Source organism: Ochotona princeps, chromosome 5 (assembly GCF_030435755.1).
Source record: "Ochotona princeps isolate mOchPri1 chromosome 5, mOchPri1.hap1, whole genome shotgun sequence".
Classification (NCBI taxonomy): domain Eukaryota; kingdom Metazoa; phylum Chordata; class Mammalia; order Lagomorpha; family Ochotonidae; genus Ochotona; species Ochotona princeps.
In genome coordinates this window covers 10,807,353-10,829,967 of record NC_080836.1, presented here as the reverse complement: position 1 = coordinate 10,829,967, position 22,615 = coordinate 10,807,353, and the positions used below count along the sequence as shown (strand labels likewise).

The 22,615-nt window shown below is 44.8% G+C and overlaps 1 protein-coding gene across 1 annotated transcript in view; it reads left to right on the top strand.

Moving 5' to 3' along the window:
* The window catches only part of LOC131480291 (uncharacterized), a 107,863-nt gene that overhangs the window by 82,041 nt on the left and 3,207 nt on the right, over positions 1–22,615 (top strand). The window contains exons 3-4 of the mRNA XM_058664178.1: positions 8,262–8,567; positions 16,218–16,344. Of these exons, the coding sequence (XP_058520161.1) occupies positions 8,262–8,567; positions 16,218–16,344 (433 nt within the window). The remainder of the gene's footprint in view (positions 1–8,261; positions 8,568–16,217; positions 16,345–22,615) is intronic.

Below are 22,615 nucleotides of genomic sequence, written 5' to 3'. Positions count from 1 at the left end.
CACATCCATTCTAGATCTGGTGCATGGCAGCAGGTACGGCAACCTAGCCTAGCCTGGCTACCCCCAGACCAAGCCCACACGCCAGCTGACAGCCCTGCCAGTGGCCAGCCAACCCCTACTCCCAGCTCACCAATGTAAGCAGCGACCTAGCAGGGGAGTTCCTAAAATTCCCTACCAGATCTGCTTCCAGCCAGTGGATGTTATGACCCAGTCTCAGTTGTACCACCCCCAGTTTTGGCATCTGCTGGCAGGTGTTGCAGGCTGGGTCAGCCTGGCCAACCCCTAACTTGGATATTTCAAAAGTCTTGTTCTCAAGACCGAAAGTTCTTTCTTTGCCTTGTCAATGCTTTCTAGATCTTTGTTAGATTTATAATTCATATCAAGCACTGTTTTCTTTTAACTGTTTGTTCCCTTTCATTTCATTGAGTCACCATGGCTCATCATTTTGCATTCTTTTCTCAAGCATTTCATAGATGCCCTTCAAATCAGGACTTATTTCTGAAGAACTGTTTCTTTGGAAGTGTCATGTGTCCTTGCTTATTCATGTCTTCTGTGTCCCTACCTTGATATCTACTTATTCACTGTAATTTGCTTCTTCCTCGAGGAATGGCTTTCATTGGAAAATACTTTTGTTCAGATGGGATGCCAGGTATCAGTTGTATAGTTGCTTTGGCATTGGTTCTAAGTGAGCCCAGAACTTCCATTTGACTTTTTTTGTCACTATAATCTACATCAGCAGTATTTATGAACACAGAAGTTCATGGATGTAGTGGTGTCACTTGGTAGTGGACATGTTTCCAAAGGTATGTGTTGTCAGGCCCCACAGAGTTAAGCGCCAATTGCACTGGGCTTTGGGATAGGAGTACCCACTTTGCTGGTGTTATCGGACACAGAGCTGTCCCCAGGTATGTGTAAGTGATGTGGCTCTTAGCAGCAATAGCTGTCTCCTTGGAATGGTGGGATGTGAGTGGCACCTCTCCAGCTGCAGATGGGTGGATGTGGGTGAGAACAGGACTTGAACACCAACATGCATAGTCCCAGAGCTGCAGGATGCAGTGGGGACCTTAGTCAGGTCTCACGAGTGCAGCTGTTGATGGATGCTGTGCACTGACAGGAACAGGTCCTGAGTGGTAGAATGCAGAAAAGGTCTTCCCTACATCTCACACAAGTTTCAGGAGTGCTCTTCCTATTTCTGTGAAGGAACTGCTTTGAACGCTGACACCAATATGAGGAGAATGCGCATGTTAACTACATTAGTCCTTCCCATCTGTGGATATGCAATTTCTTTTCCAGGTTGGGATTTCCATTGTAAGGATCATGTACTTCTTAAATTTATTCCTAGATATTTTGTTGTTATTGTCTTTGTGTCACTGCTTTCTAAACTTCCTTTTCAGCAATTTTATTACTGGCATATATATATATATATTTTTTTTTTTAAAGATTTATTTGTTTTTATCAGAAACTCAGATTTACAGAGAGAAGAACAGACAAAGATCTTCTGTCCGCTGGTTCACTCCTCAAGTGGCCACAACGGCCGCAGTTGAGCTGATCTGAAGCCAGGAGCTTCTTCCAGGTCTCCCACATGGGTGCAGGGTCCCAAGGCTTGGAGCCATCCTCAACTGCTTTCCTGGGCCACAAGCAGGAAGATGGGTGGGAAATGGAACAGTTGGGCATGAACCAGCACCCATATGGGATCCTGGCACATGCAAGATGAGGACGTTAGCCACTAAGCTACTGCACCAGGCCCCATTATTGGTATATTTTAAAGCTACAGCTTTTTCTGTGTTGATAGTCCGGCAACCTTGCTGAGTTTATCAGTTTTAACATTTCTTGGTAAGGTATATGTGTGTGTGTGTGTGTGTAGAGAGAGAGGGACATATATCTCATGTCATCTATAAGCATGAATAGTTTAAATACTTGAGTTTTGGATGTTCTTTTTCTTGTCATATTGCTCTTGGTAAAACTATTATTACAATATAAAAGTAGTAAAAATAGTCACCCTTGTGTTGCTTTTGATCTTAGAGAACAACATCAACTTCTCCCCATTCAGTAGGATTTGCCTGTAGGCCTGCCTTACAGAGCCTTTCCTGTGTTGAAGTGTGTTCCTTCTATAACTTATTTGTGGGGACCTGATGAGATAGGACTCCCACTTACTGAATGCTCTTTCTGCCTCTTTTGAGATGATCATATGGCTTCTTTACTTCATTCTGCTGATGTGTCATATTTATTAATTTGTGTGAACCATCCTGCCATCGCTGGGTTAGATCTCACTTGATTATGGTGTATAATTTATTTGATGCGCTGCTGGATTTGACTGAATAGTGTTGAGTTTAGGATTTTTGCAGCTCTGCTCATCAAAGGTATTGGTCTGTAATAAAATTTTCTGCATCCTAGTCCAGTTTTGGTATCAGGATAATGCTGGGCTTGTTCAATTAATTTGGAAGGTTTTTTCCCCTTTTCATGACTTTGGAATAATTTGAGAAGGATTGGTGATGATTCTTGTTTAAAAGTTTTGTAAAAATCAGCAGTGGAACCACCTGTCAGGAAACTTGGTTCTTGTTGTATGTAATTGGCCTTCTCTGGATCCCTGTGTCCTCGTGGATTAATCTTTGTGGGTCACAGTTGTCCAGAAATGGATCTTTTTCTCCCAGGTCTTCCAGGTTGTTTATATGTCATCCACAGCAATCTTAGTCCCTAATCCTTTGTATTTCTGTAATATCCATTTGATGTTGCTTAAAAAAAAAACAGCTCTTCATTTCTCTGATCACTTTTTCATTTATCTCTGCTAATTTTCCTTCTAATTCTGGGTTTGATTTGTTCTTGTTTTTCGAGTTCTGTGAGTTGCATCACTGGGTTCTTTATTTGAAGTCTTTCTGTTGTTTTTAAATGCTGTGTCTACTGCTGTGAACATTCCTCTGTCTTTTACTGTATTCTGTAGATTCTTGTATGTTGTGTGTTTTCACGGTCATTTGTTCCAATGAGTTTTCAAAAATTTTTTTTTCATTGATCCATTGGCTTTTCAAGAAAATGTTGTTAAATTTGCATGTTTTGTGCAATTTCAAAACTTCTTTTGTTGATTTCTATTTTTGTCCTTTGTTGAATAGATGTGAAATAAAAATGATCTCATTTTTATCTGTTGAGACTTGTTTGTGAGCTGAAATATTGTCTGTCCTGGAGAATGCTTTGTGTACTGACAGAAGACTATACATTCTATCACTATTCAATAAAATGTTCTATAAACGTCTGTCAGGCCCATTTGGTCTTTCTACAGTTTAACTTCAATGTTCCCTTGGGTGAGTTGTCTGTTGATGAAGTTGAAGCATTCAACTATTATCACAGTAGAGTTGAGCTCTCCTTTATAAGTTTGGAATTTTTATTTATTTATTTGTGAGAGCTCCAAAGTGCTGGTCCACTCCTCAGATGTCCACATTGGCCAGGGCTGGAGTGGGAGCTGGGACTTGAAGCCAGAAGTCCAGGGGAATACAGTCCACATCTCCCACATGATCAGCAGCAACCCAATTACTTTAGTCATCATTGCTGCCTCCCCGAGTCTGCTCTCAACTGGTATCAAATCCAGGCATTTCAATTTTCCTTTTTCACTCCATTCTTTTCTGGCCTGTAGTTTCCTCTGAGACGTGAGCAGTGAGTCTGATTGGGACTTCTCTATATCTTAATTGATTTTTATGTGCATATTTAAGTATCTTTTCTCTGTGTTCAACTGAAAAGACTTTGATTATCATGTGTGGTGGTAACGATTGCTTTTGGTCAACCCTTATTGGTAATTCTGTGCCCCTCCTGTATTTTGTTTGCCAATTCTTTCTCTGGTTTATGGAGGTTTTTCTTTATTATTTCATTGAATACATTTTTAAAAATTTTTATTTATTCTTTTTTTTTTTTTTTACAAAGCCAGATATATAGAAGGAGGAGAGACAGAAAGGAAGATCTTCCATCTGATGATTCACCCCCCAAGTGAGTGCAACAGCTGGTGCTGTGCCGATCCGGCACTAGGATCCAGGAACATCCTCCAGGTCTCCAAGTGGGTGCAGGGTCCAAAGCATTGGGCCGCCCTCCCCTGCTTTCCCAGGCCACAAGCAGGGAGCTGGATGGGAAGTGGAGCTGCCGGGATTAGAACCGGCGCCCATTTAGGATCCCAGCGCATTCAAGGCGAGGACTTTAGCCACTAGGCCACGCCGCCGGTCCCCACTGAATATGTTTTTAAACCCAGCTTCTCTTTCTGTGCCTTCTGGAACTCCCATAACTGTTATATTTGGCCTTTTAATGGTGTCCCTTAATTCTCGAATAGCTTGACTCAGTTCCTCTTTCAGATTTTGATTTTTCCTTCAGTGTTGAAGGAAATGTGTTACAATTCTGAGATTCGTTCTTCTGCCTCATTTATTCTATTATTGAGGCTTTCCACTGAATTTTTAATTTGCTCCATTGTGTCCTTCATTTCTAATAATTCAGCTTGATTTTGTTTCAGTGTTGCTATTTCTTGTGTGACATATTCTTTAAATTCCTTGAAGTCCTATATGTGCTTCTCATTGTTGCTAAGAAGCTTTATAACAAGTTTTTAAATTTCTTTATCTCCCATTTTCTCCATGTCTTCCTCAGTTAATTCTGAGGTTGACAAAGACTTCTGCTCCTTTGCGGGCGAGTCTTCATTAATACTTATTGTGCCTCTGTCTTCTTTTTGCTCTTGGTCATTGCTCTTCTGGCTAGCAGGTGCCTCTTCTTAGGGCCAGTTTCTAAGCTGTGTTGTACACTGGTCTACAGGTTGGTTTTACTGATTGCATTAGGTGCCCAGTTCTTCATTTGCAGTCACTTGCGCCACTCCCTCCAGCGAGTTTAAGTCCCAGTTTCTTGTGCTAGGCTTCTACCATGGTCTCCATAGACCCAGCTCCTGGCTCACCACGCTCCACCCCCTGTGATCCTGTGCTGTGTCCACACCATTACCTGTACAACCTTTCTCCCACTTCCAGTTTGAGCAATGCCTGAGATTAGGGAAACACCAGCTGTCCTAAGTCATTGGGTTGTCAGCAGTGCTAGTCTTTCTGGGACCTGCTGGCCGTTTGGTCTGGAGACCACTTGGACCTATTTTGAGTGGAAACTGTAGGATGCCAAGTCAGTACTATTTTCCATGTGGGACCAGTGCAATGCATTGAGACAGATGTGAGTTCTTTCCAGCTTAACGCATGTGGACCTCACTGTTGTTCCTCCAGCACTCCTCCCCCAAGGCTTTTCCTTAATATACAAAATGGAGCCCAGTGTGGCACTGATGAGGAGTCTGGGCCTTGGTCATTAGGTCTGGGGCCTTGGTCATTAGGTTTGGAGTGGAACCTGTAGGATGCCAAGTAGGTACTAGTTTCCCTGTGGACCTAGTGCAATGAGTCGAGCCAGAAATGAGCTTGCTCCTGGCTCAGCGCATGCACAGCTCGCTGTTGTCTCTCCAGCCTCACAGCCTTTTTCTCAGTGCACAAAATGGCACTGGTATGGCACTGGTTGAGTCTGAGTCATCCATCCTGTTCTTCCACCTACTTCCTTGGGCTCTGCCATTCTGCTTCAGCTCAAAGTCAAGCACATCAACAGGACAGGCAGTTTTCTGCCTGGGTTCACCTCCTGAACTCCTGGTGAACTCCCCTTCCCACCTAGCTGCTGGTGGAACTCTACCACTGCTAGGATATCTGGCCACTGGAACACCACTCCATTCTCTGCTGCTTCCCCATGTCCACAGGTCTCCAGGTGTCCCTCTGTCATCGGCCTGTCCTCTCCTATTCCCAGGATCACGGCCTCTCTGGTTCACCCTGGTTAATGATTTTCCATCTGTTTAAACAAGTCCTTACCCTGTACTGACTTTTTGTCTCTCCTAGCAGTATTTTTGTGGAATCCCCCATGTGAGTGTGGCTTGCCTTCCTTACAGGTGATTTATGTCATCTGCTCCCTAAATGGCTCTAGAAGGACCCAGTGTTTTTTAATCTTGTATATACAAAATACATACCCTGGAGCTTCACATAAAGATATGCTCAGTTAACATCCGTTCGTTTGTGGTTCCAGGTCTCTACCAAAAGCTGTTAGATGTGGCTTCTGCCTAGTTATGGGGGTGTGACTTCCACCTATGAAAGGGCAGGAACAGATCTGACACAGAGCAGTGAAAGGACACAGGACGTAGGGTTAGCAGACCACAGTGACACACAGGACTGTGCATGCAACTCATACAAACTCCGTGAGGTTTTATCACTCCACCTACAGGACAGGACTAATGCTTCAGCAGTTTCTAGACCACAGGGAATCTGGGAAAGAGAAAACTGGGCCTTTTCAGAACATAAAGCAGTATTTGGAAGCTAAACAAAAGATATTATTGGTGATTCCCTTAGCTGAATATTGGCATCACCTGGAAAGTCTGGGGAATGTCTCAGTGCCCATTCTGTACACCAAAACCATTATGCAGCCATCCAGCCATCCATCTCTCTCTCCCCCTTCCTCTCCCTCTCCATAAATATATGATTGTGTATATGCTTCTGAAAAATACTTATTTTTATGTGAAAGCCATAGTTAGAAAGATATGTTCCATCCCATCCCCTGGAAGGAATGGCCACAATGGCCGGAACTGGACCAGTCCCAAGCTGGAAGCCAGGAGTTTCTTCTGGGTATACCCTGTAGGTGTAGGGGTCCAAGGCCTTGGGCCATCCTCTACTGGTTTCCTAGGCCATTAGCAGGGAGTTGAATCAGAAGTGGGGCAGCAGCCGGCGCTGTGCGATGGCCTAATGGCTTAATCCTCACATTGCACACACTAGGATCCCATATGGCCATGGTTTGTGTCCTGGATGCTCCATTTCCCATCCAGCTCCCTGCTTGTATCCTGGGTAAGCAGTAGAGGATGTCCCAAAGCCTTGGGATTCTGTATCCATATAGGAGACCCAGAAGAAACTCTGGGCTCCTGGCTATGGATTGGTTCATCTCCGGCCACTGTGGCCAACTGGGGAGTGAATCAGCTGATGGAGATCTTTCTTTCTCTCCTCATCTCTGTAAATCTGCCTTTCCAAAAAAAAAAAAAAAAGAAAGAAAGAAACAATTTTTTTTAAAGTGGGGCAACCAGGACTCCAGTTGGTGCCCATAGAGGATGCCAGAGCCTCATGCAGAGTATTAGCTTGCTATGTACCATGCAGGTCCCCAGTGTATACATTTTTAAGAGACTCTTGAAATGGTTAAAAGAAGCCCCACCTTAGTTTCTTTCAAAAAGGCACAGGGTATATGGGGATAGCCTTCCACAGAGGTGCTTGCTGGGAAGGAAATGTCTCCTGGGCTGGAGCAGGGGTGGGTATGGAGTAGGGCGTGGCTACACTTGAATAGCACATATGAAATAAAGGCTTTCGCCTCAGTAGTCACAGGTTGATTTGCAAAGACCAGAGATACCGGTGCTGCCCGCACAAGCTCAATAGCTCTGCTGGTGTGGGAAGGCAGTCTGAGAGCATATATGGGACAGCAAAGCCAGTGGGTGTGGGATGGAGCCACACATAACTTCTGCCAACATCTGTGTCGAGCAAGACTAAACGGTGCCTGGAGTGTGCTGCTGCTGCTGCTGCTGCTGCTGCTGGAATTCTGGTCTCCAGGGCCACTGTGCAAGCAGGAGCCCAGGGCCACCATTACTGACCCATGCAATATATTTTTAATGAGCAAGCTGTTACTTTCAAGAGCTAACTCTCTGATCAGAGTAGAAGATGGAATGGTTTGAAATGGTCTTGAAAGTAGGCATTTGAGCCAAGAAAATACTTGTTTTATTCCTAATCTTCCCATATTCAAAAATGACCATGAAAAAAAAAAAAGGACTTGGGGACTGCCATTGCAGTACCATAGGGTTAAGCTGCTGTGTGAAATGTTGGCATCCTCTGTGGGGGCCACTTCAAGTCCCAACTGCTGTACTTCCAACCCAGCTAATGCACCTGGGAAGCAGTCCATGGGTCCCGACACTCATGTGTAAACCCTAGATGAAGTTCCACGCTTCTGGCTTCAGCAGCTTTTTCCCAGTCTGGACCATTGTGACCAGAGAGTGAACCAAAAGATGAAAGATTCTCCCTCTCTCTCTATGATTCTGCCTTTCAAATAAATGTTTACATCTTAAAACAGAATTTCATTGGAATTTGTACTTGGAGAACATAGTGCTGCATCTAAGAGAAGGTGAACAGAGGAAGGACGATGCACCCCCATGCACCCTGTGCCATATCTGTCCTCTCCGCTGTGCCTGATCCCTGCTCTCTGCTCTGCAGGACCCTGACACCTGGGAAGAGTCGCCAGGCGAGAAGTCCAGTTGCTCCGGCATGCAAAGAGCTTTACACGCAGAGCCAGCTCAGAGGCCACTCTCCGGCGCCCAGGTGGCAGGGGGGGCGCTCCACTCCCTCTCTGTAGGGGCTGCCCCCAGGGAGGCCCTCGCCCCTGCCAGGAGCAGCCCATGGCGCCCACACCGCAGTGTGGATGACCTGTGGCTGGAGAAGACACAGAAGAAAAGGCTGACAGAGCAGGTCCAGGTGGAAAGGAAGATGCGAGCAAGGGTCCTGCGCAAAGACAGTGTCCAGGTAAGCCAGGACTTGCCGGAATCTCCTGCTCCCCTGAAGCTGCCTGCTGTTCCCTGACTGTTCTGTGCTGTCCCTCATCATCACCCTCAGGCCGCCAGGTTTCTGCAGACTGAGCTCCTACCCAGTCACGGCAGCATGCTCCCCAGAACACCCGAGACTGGGGCTCCCTCCTCTTCCCTGGAATCCCTGTTTGTGCCCAGCCTTGCAAGAAGCAGAGAGGAAGAATGGGGAGCCCCTGGCACACAGGGACTTGACCACAGTGGTCACTTTTAAGTGAGTGTCTACTGTGTATCCAGAACTGCACTGGACCCTGCGCCAGCACTAGCTCTCAGGCTCGCAAAGATGTGTGACATTTTCCTTTAGCAGTCTTCATTAAATTAATTCAATGAAATTACAGTTTCAATTACATTTTGTCCCATGGACATTTTAACACCACAGTTTGTTTTTCATATTGAGAGGGTATTTTTTTAAGATTTATTTATTTTGAAGGAGTTATGTCTAGACAGATTAGATATCGATAATTATAGATCTATAGATATAGAGAGCATAAACAGAGGGAATGCTCTTACATCCCCCAGTACACTCCCCAAACTGAGCAAAACCGGGAGCCCAGAACTCCATCTGGTCCTCCCACATGCCTGGTACTTGGGCCATCCTCTGCTGCTTTCCCATCAAGGAGCTGGATCAGAAGCGGAGCAGCTGGGACTTGAAGCAGTGTCCATAAGGGCTTGCCAGCACTGCAGGTAGTGGCTTTACTCCTTACGCCACAGTGCCAGCCCCCAAGCCTTTCACTTTTCAAAATGTATTTTATTTCCTTGAGGGACAGTGAAAGTCCAACAGACACACGGAAAGCTCCCACCCAGTGGATCTCCAGCAACACCTGCCACTGCACCATGTCAGAGCCAGGAGCTGGAACTCAATCTGGGTCTGCTCCATGGGTGGCGGGGACCCAGCTACTTGAGCCATCCCTATTGCTTCCCAGTGTCTGCATTAGCAAGAAGCTAGAATCAGGAGCCAAATAAGTGACGGCACCTTATTCTCAGGCTTCAGAAACACAAACTGACGCATCTGGGTTGAAAGTGTACACTCAGACCCCATCCCGTGTGCAAATCTCATAAAAAGAATCACAAGCTAAGTATTCAGCTTTGGGTATTATATCAGCATCACATGGACTGAGATGCTCCCTTTATTGTTGTAGTTATCATGCGTGTATCTATTGACATTCTTTGAAAACCTCATCAGACAACATTATCACTTACGCTTTTAACTGGAAAACATGCCTTAACTTAAAACGACGGGCTGTTGTATTTGCATAGCCATTTAACATTTCTGCTGTTCTTTCTTCATTCCTGAAACTTGAGGCTGCCCTCTGACACTGAGTTGATCCTGCCCTCTGAGATGATCCTCCCTGAACACTTCTTTAGGTCTCTTGACTGTGACTTTTCTTAATATTTCTCCTGGGGAATGTGTCTGCTTCACCTTCACTGCTGCCGTGTACTCTTGCTGAAGAGAGAATTTGTTTAATTGGGGTTTTTTTTACATTTTATTATTATTGCTATCATCTTATGCTACAGCTCCATATTCCCTTATCCCCTCCCCTATTCCCTCCCCCCAACCTAGTTCCTCTATATCATTACTAACATATAGTTCTTCATACTCAGTCATATGTCCATCATTGCAGGCATGGACAATGGCAGAGAGTCCAGAATCCTATTGTCAAGGTATAGTGAACAGTTTCATTGTAAGTCCATCTTTGTCTGGAAGCAGAAATGCATACCACACTGCATCCTCACATCTGGATGTTAGTCTCCATTACACAACTACTGTACATCCCCTCAAATGAAAAGTCATGATACAAAATCAACAGTAGAAAGAAAAACAGAAATTTACAATGCCATGAAGTTAAATGACATGTTACTAGATATGACAGTCTCCATGACACAGCTACTATACATCCCCTTAAATGAAGAGCCACAAAACAAAATCAACATCCGAAAGAAAAAAGAAATTAACAACACCAAGAAGTTAAATAACATGCTATTAAATGACTAATGTGTACCTGAAGAAATGAAAATCAAGAACCTTCTTGAAGAGAATGATGCCACTGCATGATCTACGAGTCACTGAATGATTTAATCAGAAGGAAGTGTTTTGAACAGATGAAACTAACAGAAAACAACAAAACCCATGCGATATAGTTTCCGCTGATCTTTGTTGAAGTGTGTCTCCTCCAGACAATAAACAGATGGGTTTTGTTTTTTAATCCAGTCTTCTAATCTACGAAGTTTGATTGAGCTTAAGCCATTTACATTCAGAGTTTAATATACATGGGTGTTACTTTGGTCCTATCATTTTAAGAATGGGTTGTTCATTGGTTTAGTCTTCTGTTGTCATTTTACTGGGATGTTCTTCCCATTTGCCTTTGGTTTTGGTGGGTGCTATTCCTCTTCTCTGTCAAGAGAACATCTTGAAGTATCATTTGTAGGGCAGGTTTGGAAGAGGCAAATTCTTTTAACTTTTCTTTACTGTGGAAGAATTTCATTTCATTTTCAAAGACAAAAGAAAGCTTTGCTGGATATGTTATCCTAGGCCGACAATTTTTTTCTTTTAGAATCTGGAATATGTCACTACATTCTCTTCTAGCCTGTAGAGTTTCCTGTGAGAGATCTCCTGTGAGCTTAATTGGCATTCCTTTATATGTGAATTGATTTTTTCACGTGCACATTTAAGGATCTTTTCCTTATGTTCAATTGAAGAGAGCTTGATTATCATATGTCGTGATGAAGATCACTTTTGATCAGGCCTGTTGGGAGTTCTGTGCCCCTCCTGGATCTTGCCTCCCAATTCTTTCTCCGGATTAGGGAAATTTACATTCATTATTTCATTAAATACATTTGCAAACTCAGCTTCTCTTTCTGTACCTTCTGGGACTCCCATAACTCTTATATTTGGCCTCTTAATAGTGTCTTTCAATTCTTGAGTACTTTTTTTGGCCTGATCCAGCTCTGCTTCAAGCTTTTGGTTTGCTTCTCCCTGGTGACAGGAAATATCTTCAAGTTCTGAGATTCTTTCTTCTGCTTGCTTCATTCTACTTTGGAGACTCTCCACTGTACTCTTAATTTGCTCTACTGTGTTCTTAATTTCTGATATACCAGCCTTGATTTGTTTTGTTGCTTCCTTAAATTCTTTGAACTCTTGCATGAGCTTCTCATTGTTGATCAGAATCTTTAAAATGAGTCTTATGAATTCTGTGTCCCCCATTTTCTTGATGTCTTCCTCAGTTAACTCTGTGGTTGGCATAGGGTTTTGCTCCTTTGCAGGGGAGTCTTCAATAATATTCATTATGCCTTTGTCTCTTCTTTTGCTCTTGATCATAGTACTTCTGGCTAGCAGTCTTCTCCTTAGGACAGGTTTCTAAGCTGTGCCACCCACAGGTCTACGATGAGATTTTACTCATTGCGGTTAGTACACAACTCTTTGCTTGCAGCCACTTGTGCCACAACCTCCAGCGAGTTCCAGGTCTGGGTTCTTATGTCAGATTTCCACCGTGGTCTCCACAGCCCCAGCTCTTGGCTCACCACTCTCCTGTGATACTGTGCTGAGGCTGCACTGTTGTCTCTGTAACCTTTCTCCCCCTTCCGGTTGGAGCAGGTCCCAGGATTAGAGAGACACCAGGTGTCCTATATAATTAGGTTGTTGGTGGTGCTGATCTTTTCGGAATCCGTTGGACGTTAGGTCTAGGTGCCACACAGACCTATTTTGGCCGTTACGATGCCACAGTCGGTATTATTTTCCTGCGGGACCAGTGCAATCCACTGACCTCAGTGAGTTGTCCCGAGCTCAGCACATGCGCAGTTCACTGTTGTCCCCTGCAGTCCCAAAGCTATTGCCACAGTGCGCAAAATGGCGCCTGACATACCACCACTACAGTTCTTGATCTGCTGGCTGTCAGATCCGAGGGCTATCCAGACCTGCCCTGGCTGGAATCCATAGAATGCCACGTAGTTGCAGTTCACCAAGTCAGAAATGAGCTCACTCCCAGCTGTGTGTATGCTCTATCCTTTCCCTTGCCTTTGCCTCCTTACGCAAAATGGCACCCAATTCAGCACTAGGGGGCTGACTGTGCTGTGAAATCCACCCTGTTCTCGCACTGTCCGTCTGGGATCTGCTGCTCTGTCTCTGCTCCTGGTCAAATCAAACGGACAAGCAGGACGGACAGATCTTTGTCTGGGTTCACCACCCGAGCTCCCAGTGAAAGTCCCTTCCCACCTGGTTGCTGGTGGAGTTCTGGCTGCTGGTGGAGTTCAGATCACCGTGCTGGAGTATCAGTCACTGCAACACCACACTGCTGTGCCTGCTGCTTTCCCGTGTCTGTCAGTCTCCAGGTACCCCTCTGCTGTTGTTCTGTACTTTCCTATTTCCTGAAATATGTCCTCTCTGCTTCATCCTGATTAAATGTTTTTCCATCCATTTAAACGTGTCCTTACCCTATTCCGCCATCTTGATTCTCCTGAATAGAGAATTTGGATGAACTGCGGTTTGGCACTTTAAAATATTGTTTCCACTTCTTTGTGAGCTCCAGGAAAATCCTGCAATCATTGGAATGATCATTGCAAGATGTGTGGTTCACTGGTTGCTTCTGGTCACTTGTAAGATGTGTTCACGGCAGTCTGTTGATGTCTCTGGCATTGACTTCCTTGGGTTTTCCTGGTTGAAGTTCGCCGAGCTCTTACATGTGCAAGTGATATTCTTAATATTGACACCTCCACTCTGGGATTTTAATGAGCACATTAGAGCTTTGCTGGGGTCCCATGAGTCCCCAAGGTTCTGTTTTTCTCTCCATCTTTTTCTCTCTGTTCCTCAGACTGGATCATTTCAAATTCTGTGTTTACAAGCATACTGATTCTCTTTCATTTTATTTTTATAATTGAACTCTGCCAGTGAATGATCTCAATTATGCTTTTCAGTTCTGAGATTTCATTAGTATGTTTATCTGTGAACCTATTATTCTCATTCATTTCAAAATTACCATTCTTACTTCTTAGAGCATTGTTATATATGAGCTGTTTTAATGTCTGAAAATTTAAATCACTGTATCATTTTGGTGTTGGCCTCAGTTAACTGTCTTTTTCCCTTAAAAGTTGGGGTGTTTTCATAATTCTATTTATGTCAAGTCATTCTGGGTTGTATCCTGGGCACTTTGAATATTATAAAACCCTTTGAATATTATAAAATAAGTTCCTAAGAATAATGATGATTCTTATTGAGTTTTCCAGGCAACTGGGCCAGAATAGTTCTTCTGGACCACTGTGGTCTGTCTGTTATGTTAGTACAGGTTTCAAGATCTCTTCAATGCTATTAAAGCCAGTATGGAATAGGCAGAACATTCTACCCCATGGTACGGTTATCAAAGACCTTAAGACTCTGTTTGGGGTCAGATCCATTCATTCACAGTTTGGAAGTTAAGCCAGGGGTTAGACATAAATATGGGATCATTCTCCAGAGCCCCTTCATCTCTTCCTTGAAGATTTCTGGTTTGTTTGTTTGAATTATTTATGTGAATAGCAGCTCGACTGACGGAGGGATCTCCCTTACCTTCCTCCTTGCTGGTTCATTCCTCAAATGGTCCCAATGGTCACGGCTGGGCCAGGCTGAATTCAGTAGCCTGGAACTCCATCTGTGACTCCCATGTGGATGTCAAGGCCCCAGGCATTGGGCCATCATCCATTTGCTTCCCAGGAGCATCATCAAGGAGCTGGACCTCTTGGTCAATTCCCTAGAAGTCCAAGGCTTTTGTTTTTTCACTGTGCCACTGACTTCCTGAGCCTGCAGAAAGATGACACGAGACTAGAAGAAAAAAGGAAATGGGAGCTTTTCCCTCCTCTTTTGGAACTGCAGTCGGTAGGTCAGAAAATATCCCCCTCACTCAGAGTTTTAGGATTCTGCTCTGCCACCTTTGCCATGAATACACTGTGATTGCTGGGGGTGGGGTGAGGGGTGCAGTAGGAAAAAACAGCATCAAAATATACAGGATTCTCCCATGTCTTCATGTCTGTGGGCCCCCCTTTTCTCCCTTCATACAGAGAAGGCTTCTTTTGGACATCCTCCTGGTCCACATCTGGTTTCAAGCTGTAGGTGGGTTTAGGCCAAGGGCTACCACAGACAGAGCCAACCAGAAACTCACCAGAGGATTGCTATGATTCACATCTGGTTTCCTTCTCCAGTTCACCTGCTGCCATGTGGCTTCAGTGTCCTCAGATGACTGGTCTAGGCCACCTGCCTGGTGCTTTTAGTTGTATCCACCCCCTGGTGGATAGTATGGAGTATGCCACTGCACCTTAATCCTTGTTTTCATAGTTTCAGAAATCACTAAAAGAATTTCCTAAGCACTGATTTTGCTTAACAAAGCAAAGATTGCAAAAGCAAAAGGAGAGGGGACAGGCATTTATTTGAATACACACCATGGTTTTTACTTGTTTGTTTTTAAGGTTTATTTATTTTATTTAGAAATTGGAGAGAGAGAGAGAGAGAGAGAGAGAGAGAGAGAGAGAGAGAGAGAGAAGATCTTCTATCAGCAAGTTCACTGCCCAAATAATTGCGAACAGCCACAGCTGGGAGCCAGGAGCTTCAAAGAGTCTCCCACATAACATCAGTGCAAGGGCCCAAGGACTTGGGCCATCCTCCACTGCTTTTCCAGACACATTAGCAGGGAGCTGGATGGAAAATGAAGCAGCCAGAAGTAAAACTGATGCCCACATGGGATACTGGTACAGCAAGTGGAGGATTAGCCTGCATGCCACCATGCTGGCCATATACCATGGCTTTTTATATGTTGTTTTATTATTTGCATGTACTTATTCACACACACGCGGGGACTGGGGAGGGAAATAGAGGGATATTCTATCAGCTAATGCACTTCTCAAATGCCGGTAACAGCCAGGACTCAGCCAGGAACCTGAAACTCTCTCAGGGTCTCTCACATAGGTAGCAGCGGCCCAAGCAGTTGAGCCATCATCACCTACGGCCTCACAGGAACATTTGCAGGAAGCTGTAAGGGAACTGGAAGAACCAGGACTCAAATGAGCACTCTGATATGGATTGTAGGGTGTCCCAAACAGCATTTTAATCCAATGTGCCACAGCATCCACCCACATACAACTATTTTTTTTAGTTAATAACTTCATAAAACAGAAAAAAAAAACTGTAGGGGCCAAGTTTCTGTCTGGATGATGGGATGGCAAAGCAAAGGACAACATCCCTTGCCTACCCAAGACCCCACAGAACACTGATGCCTCCTCTCTGAAGGGCAGGGCTTATTCTGTAATTACAAGCCATCAGCATTTTAACCAAGTGCCTTCCAAATAATACAACTTAGCTAAACCAGCCTAGTAGATTTAGGGATCAGAGACCTCAGCACATCACACAGAGCAGGGCTGCCACACCATGGCTAGGCAGGCTGCACACAACAGATCCCAGGAGAAGTTTCCTCAGGCTTTACAGTGTAAGGTGCATCTCCCGGATCTCTGCCCACCTTGACTGTGTGCTTTGCTCTCAACGATGGCCGTGGGCACCAGGAACAACGAGGAGGTGGCAATCGCAGCGTGTCATCTCTTTTCCTCATTGCCCTCTGCCTCTTTCCTGCCCTCCCAGGACTGTAGGAAGATGACCGTGGCCTCTCCAGTGTCTCTGAAACATTCCAGAAGAAGCTGTCCACTCTCCCAGAGTGCCCCAGCAGCACTGAACCACCTGGGCCGGCCACAGCACACACCTGTCAATGGTGAGTTGCACACCTCCTCTTTTTTGTTACATGTTCCAGTGTCCTGGCAAGGACAAGAGTGAATGTTGCTGGAGGCTTTCTCCACAGAAGTAGTCTTCCAGTGAGAGAAGGAAAAATAAGTGTCTCGTCCCCTTGGTTAGGAAGGAATTCTGCGTCCCAGAGAAAGGGGGATCTTGAGCTTGCAACAGATTTCATTGTTGAATCTCAAGCCTGCTATAACTTGGTTTGACTGCGCCTAGATCTTACACATGTCAAAGATGCAACTTGAAGAAACATTAGCCACATCATGGCTGTCTTTAGTGTCAGAACTTGCGGGTTTCCCCTTGAGATTTATGGCAAACAGCGTCACATGCCATACTGATTCAGAAAAGAACTGGCTTTTTGTGCTAGAAGAAACTTGTGCCAGGGTGAAGGTCGGCCACAGCTACCACCTTTCTTCACCCTGACCGAGGATGGACTGAGTATGCTGAGAATGTTCAAGGTTGGGTCTCACATCTGGAGCAGGTGATGTTGTAGTACCAGTGGTTAGAGGAAGCAGCCAAATGCGGTGCTTAAGCAGCAGAAGTGAGGGTACATCTCTGCACAGAGATGAAGAAACAAAATAGCTATAGTTGTCAAGCACACGTGCATGTTGTCAGGCTTGAGGAGTGACGACTGAGTGGGATGGCATTCATGGCTGTTACTAGTTTGACTCTGTTGGAGCTTAAAGAAAGCCAGAAAGGTTGGACAGATGATGAGGCAGAAAGATGAGTAAATGCCAGTTTACACCAAGCAGTAGAGTTTGGCACCTGCCCCATGAAGGAGGTAATACTGATTAGCCAGATCTAGGATTGGATTTCTCATGCCTTTTTCTGTCATGTGTATCAATACGTCATTCCTTTTTGTTTTTTTTTTTTTTGTGGCTGGACAATAACATTTCATTGCATGGATATACTCTAATTTGGTTTATTCGTGAACATTAGGGTTGTTTTCACCTCTTGGTGATTCTGCACAATGCAGCTGTAAAATCTGGGTACAAACTGCTGCCCAGCCGTGTTCTGATTTCTTTTGGGTATATACCTAGAGATGTATATGCAAATGTGGGTCACACGGGGACTCTATTTTGAAGCACCCAAAGAACTGGCAGCTGCACCATTTGACATTTCCACCAGCAGAGTGTGAAGGCCCCATTTGCTCTACTTTCTCACCAACCTTTGATATCAACTTTGGATTTTAGCCAAACCAGTGGTTATGAAGCTGCATCTCATCATGGCTTTGATTTGTGCTTCTCTGGTAAATAATGATGTTGAGTATATTTTCCTGAGCTTTTCAGTCATTTGAGTTTTTTGGAAAGATTTATTTTTCATTGGGAAGGCAGATTTACAGAAAGAGGCAGAGACAGAAAGATCTTTCATCCACTGGTTCACTCCCCAAATGGCTGCATCAGCCAGAGCTAAGCCAATTTGAAGCCAGGAGCCAGGAGCCTCCTCAAGTGAAGGACCCCAAGAACTTGGGATATCCTCCAGTGCTTTCCCAGGCAACAAGAAACGAGCTGGAAGGGAAGTGGGGGGGGGGGGGCTGGGATATGAAATAGTGCCCATATGGTACTCAGCACTTGTAGGTGGAGGATTGGCCAATTGAACCATTGTGCCTGCCCCTTACTGGCCATCTGTATATCTTCTTTGGAGAAATGTCTATCCAAACCCTTTACTTCTTTGTCAATGAGGCTGTCTTTTTTAAAAAAAATCAAGTTGTGAGTGCTCTTTACGTTCTAGATACAAGCCCATTTTCAGATATGATTACAGACATTTTCCCTAATTTTGTACATTGTCTGTTCATTTTCTTGATGGCTTCCATTGACGTTTCTTGAAAGTGTTGAGGAAGTCCATTTTATCTTTCCTTTTTTGCGTGCATGCTTTTGGTGTCACAACTAAGAATTCTTTGTCGAATCCCAGCTCAGAAGCATTTGTCCCTATGTGTTCTCATAAGAACTCTATAGTGTTAGCTCTTCAAGCTCCCCTTTGTTTGCAGTGTTTGGTAAGGGTTAAGCTTCATTCCTTAGCTTGCCAACTGTCCTCACACCATCAATTACAGGATGTAGTCTTCTCCCCCTATGGATGGTCTTGTCACTGCTTTGAAAACAGCTACATTCATAGGTTTTTATCGGGACTGTCCACTGCACTCCACTGGTCTGTTTGCTCCCCTTTGTGCCCAAACTACACTGTCTTCATTACTATTTTTGTACAGTAAGCCTTGAAATCAGGAAGTAGGAGTTTTCCCACTTGATTCTCAGGATCTTCTTGGCTAGTCTGAGTCCTTTGCAAGTGCATATCAGTCTAGATGTCAAGTTTTTACTTTCCACAAAGAGTCAGTTAGGATCCTGATTTATTGTTCTGCATCTGTATACGTTTTAATACGAGTCCTCCAAGGCATGAATGTGGGAGTTTTACATTTACTTGGAACTTTTAAAAGTAATTTTAACAATATTTTATCATTTTCAGAGTCTTAGGTTTTCACTTGTTAAATTTATTCCTAAATCACTCATTTTGATACTTATGCACAAAATAGAATCGCCCTGAAAAAAAATCATAAAGTGGAGCCACATTATTCTCAATGTAATTGGATAATGGAGACAGGGCCTTGCCATGATTCATTCTATGTTGCTGGAAGAGAGCTCCAGAGACTGAATAACTTATGAGATATGTTTCTCATAGTCCCGCAGGCTAAGGCCAGGGCTAAGGAGACAGCATGTCCCCTCATGCTGCATTATAACTGGGCAGAGAGCATCATATCTGTGACAGAGTAAGGCAGAGAGAGAGCAAGAGAGGGTTTAGTCTCTCTTATATATTAGGTCCCACCTTCCAATAAGATTGCACAGGAGATTAAAGCCTAACATCTGAACCTTGGAAAGCACTTTGAAACCATGGCATGCCCCGCCAGTTCAATCCTTACATGCAAATACAGTCATCACTCCATCATAGTAGCCCCAAAGTCAACTTATCCCAGCCTCAGCTCAAAACTCAATGTCCATGGGACAGCACTGTGGTGCAGCAAGTTAAGGACATCCCATATCAGAGTGTCATATCACAACCTGGCAGGTCCTCTTCCAACCCAGCTTCCTGCTAATGTATCCTGCAAGGCAGAAGATAATGGTCCAGTACTTGGGCCCCTGCCACCCACGATTGGTGATTCAAATGGAGCTTCTGGCTCCTGGTTTCAGCAAAGCCAGCACTGGCTGTTGCATTCATTTGGGGAATAAGCCAGCAGATGTTTCCAACATGTCTCATTCCCTCTGTCTCTCTGTCTCTCTGTCTCTCTCTCTCTCTCTCTCTGTCACTCTTTCATTCAGGCAAATAAGTAAATTTTTTTCAAAAACTCCATTAAGATAAATAAAATGCCAGATAAATAAATATAATAGATAAATAATTTTTTTTAAATCCAAAGTCCAGAACCTCCTCTAAATCAGATATGGCAGAAGGATTCATCCCAAAGGAAATTCCATTACTACTCTGAACCTGTGAAATTAAACAAGTTATCTCCCTCCAAACTACGATGGTGATAAAGGCATAAGATGAGCATTTCCACTTCAAGGAGGAAACACAGACAAGAAAGGCATCATTGGTCCCAAGGATGCCTAAAACTCAACAGAAGAAATAAAAGCTAGAGAAGCAGGTGAGCGCAAGAACCAAGACAGGGAGCAGTCCAGACCACGCCAGGTAACGGCATCCACCAGTATACATCTGGCTCAGATCTGGGGTGAGCCAGGTTGGGCCAGTTCATGTCACCTGCTGGCAAATCCAAGAACCAGAATGGTGTGTGGGTCAGGCTGAGTCGGGCTGCAATACCAGCCAATTTATTTTAGAGCCGGGACTGGGGGTTGCCTGAGCTAGGCTGGGCTAGACTGTAGTCCCCCTCAGCGTCAGCTGGAACTGGGAGCAGTGCCGGGCTGGGCCAGGCTACAGCACCCACTGACAATTGCCGAGGTGAGGTGGGTCATGCCAGAATGGGCCACAGTGCTCAACCAGCACACATGAGACCTGGGGAATAGGGAGCAAACACAGTAGGGGGCACTGCATGCGGCTCCCCTGCTGGACCACCACTCCCACTGGTAAGTGTGAGAGATGGGATTGGGGGCATACCAGGCTGGGCAGGGCTACAACACCTATTGGCCTCATGTGAACTGGATCAGAGGAAAGCCAGTCTGGGTTGACTGTTTGTACTGGTGCATGCATAAGCCATAGTGGGTGTAGGTTCGTTAGGCTTTACTGCAGCATCAACTAGCAGATGCTGGCACAGGGGGGAAATTCTGTCAAGTTAAACTGCAGAACCATCTGGAGAGTGCAAGATCTGGGAGTGAGAGTGGGCCCATTAGGGAAACAGTGGAGACCTCCCTTTTGGGTTTCCACTCCGACTCCAGTGAGCATGAGAACCAGGACTGGGGCAAGCATGGCTTGACAGAGAGTGACACCCGTCAGCACATGTGTGGGCTGGATAGTGGGGCTGGTTGGGTTGAACTGGGCTTCACTGCCCATTGACATGCACAAGAGCTGAATGGGATGTGGGACAGACTGCATCAGTCTGCTGTACATACTGGCAAGCATGGGAACCAGGGCAGGGGCGGGCCTGATGGAGCTTATTGCAGGTCACCCCAGGCTGGGCTGCAACACCCATTGGTTGGCATAGAGGACAAGGGTGGAGATAGAACTGACCCAGCAATTGCAACCACCAGTGTGTACATAAGCTGATTGGGGTGACAGACTGTGCCAGACCCTATATTGGCAAGCACAAATAAGAATCATATCTGGGATCACGTTACATGAAGTTCCTTTGGGGAATCCCCAACTGAACTGCTGGACTCAGAATTCCAACCATGGAGAAAAATTGCAGGGTCCATGGTCCAACCGTGGAGTGCTTGTGTCAGAGCTGGGCCTCCTCAGTGGCCTGGATGAAATAGTGGACAGCATAGCCAGTTGCACATGGAGGATATGACGGTACATTAGAACTTGCAGAAGATACCTGGTACCATAGCAGAAAAAGGGGGACAGAATAAATTGATCAACTACCCCAGCCAAGCATTGGCAGTGAAAATCTAGGCAAACAAAGACTCTAAGGTGGACTATGTCATCCAGTGGCTTCTAGAGAGATTTCATCGTGCTTGGAGTGGTGAAATTAATAGCAATTAAGAACTGCTAAATTATCAAAACCACTTGAACAGAGTGCTCAGAGCACACCCCACACTGGAGACCATGGAATGGTTGGGAGGTGGGTGTGGCTTTTCCTTTTATCTCTCCTCTTCCCCCAGATACAGGAAGGAAAAAAGAGAATGTGGAAACAATGGTCTTACCCACTTTCCTCTAGCCCTTGACCCCTTGCGCCCTAATCAACTATGTAAAGATCATCAAAAATAAAAAATAATAATAAAAAGAAATTGAGATTAAAAATGTTTACAATTTTTAAAAAGATGTAACTAAAAAAAAAAGGTAGAGAAGAAGCTCCTTTTACTCTGTGCTCTGCAAACTGGGCATATTTGGATAACTGTGCATCCTCCAAGGCCCCCAACAGCCCTGCTCCCACCTATGGCATTGCTTGTCCACTAGGCATTAGAGTCCTGTGCCCTTGCTCGGCTGGGCTGCATGCTGGTGGCTTCCATTCTGTGCTGTAAGGAGCTCCTCCAGACATTGTCCTGATGGGGGTCTCTCCCCTCCGATATCTCTGCCTGGATCCTGAAATTATCTTGGTTTCCTCTTTTCAAAAATGTAATTTCTGAACTTGATGCAATGGCTCAGTTAATTAATCCTCCACCTCCAAGTGCTTGGGTCCCATATGGGCACCAGTTCATGTCCTGGTTGCTCCACTTCCCATCCAGATCCCTTCTGATGGCCTGGGAAAGCAGCAGAAAAAGGCCCAAAGTTGGGACCCTGCACCTGCATGGGTGACCTTGAAGAAGCTCATGGCTCCTGGCTTCAGCTCAGCTCCGGCTATGGTGGTCATTCGGGGAACGAACTGTGGATGGAAGATCTTTCATTCTGTCTCTCCTTCTCTCTGTAAATCTGCCTTTCCAATGAAAATAAATAAATATTTAAAAAAATAATACAATGTAATGTAATTTCTATCCCCTTACTGATATTCTCTGTTTGCTATATTATTATCTCTGTGTCTTTTACATTATGGTTTCCTTTAGCTCTGTGGATGTGTTTATAACAGTGACTTTAAGTTTGTTTCTGATGACTGACATCTGGGCACTCTCACATGCGTTCCCTGGTTTCTCCTCCAGTGTGTGAATCTTACTTTC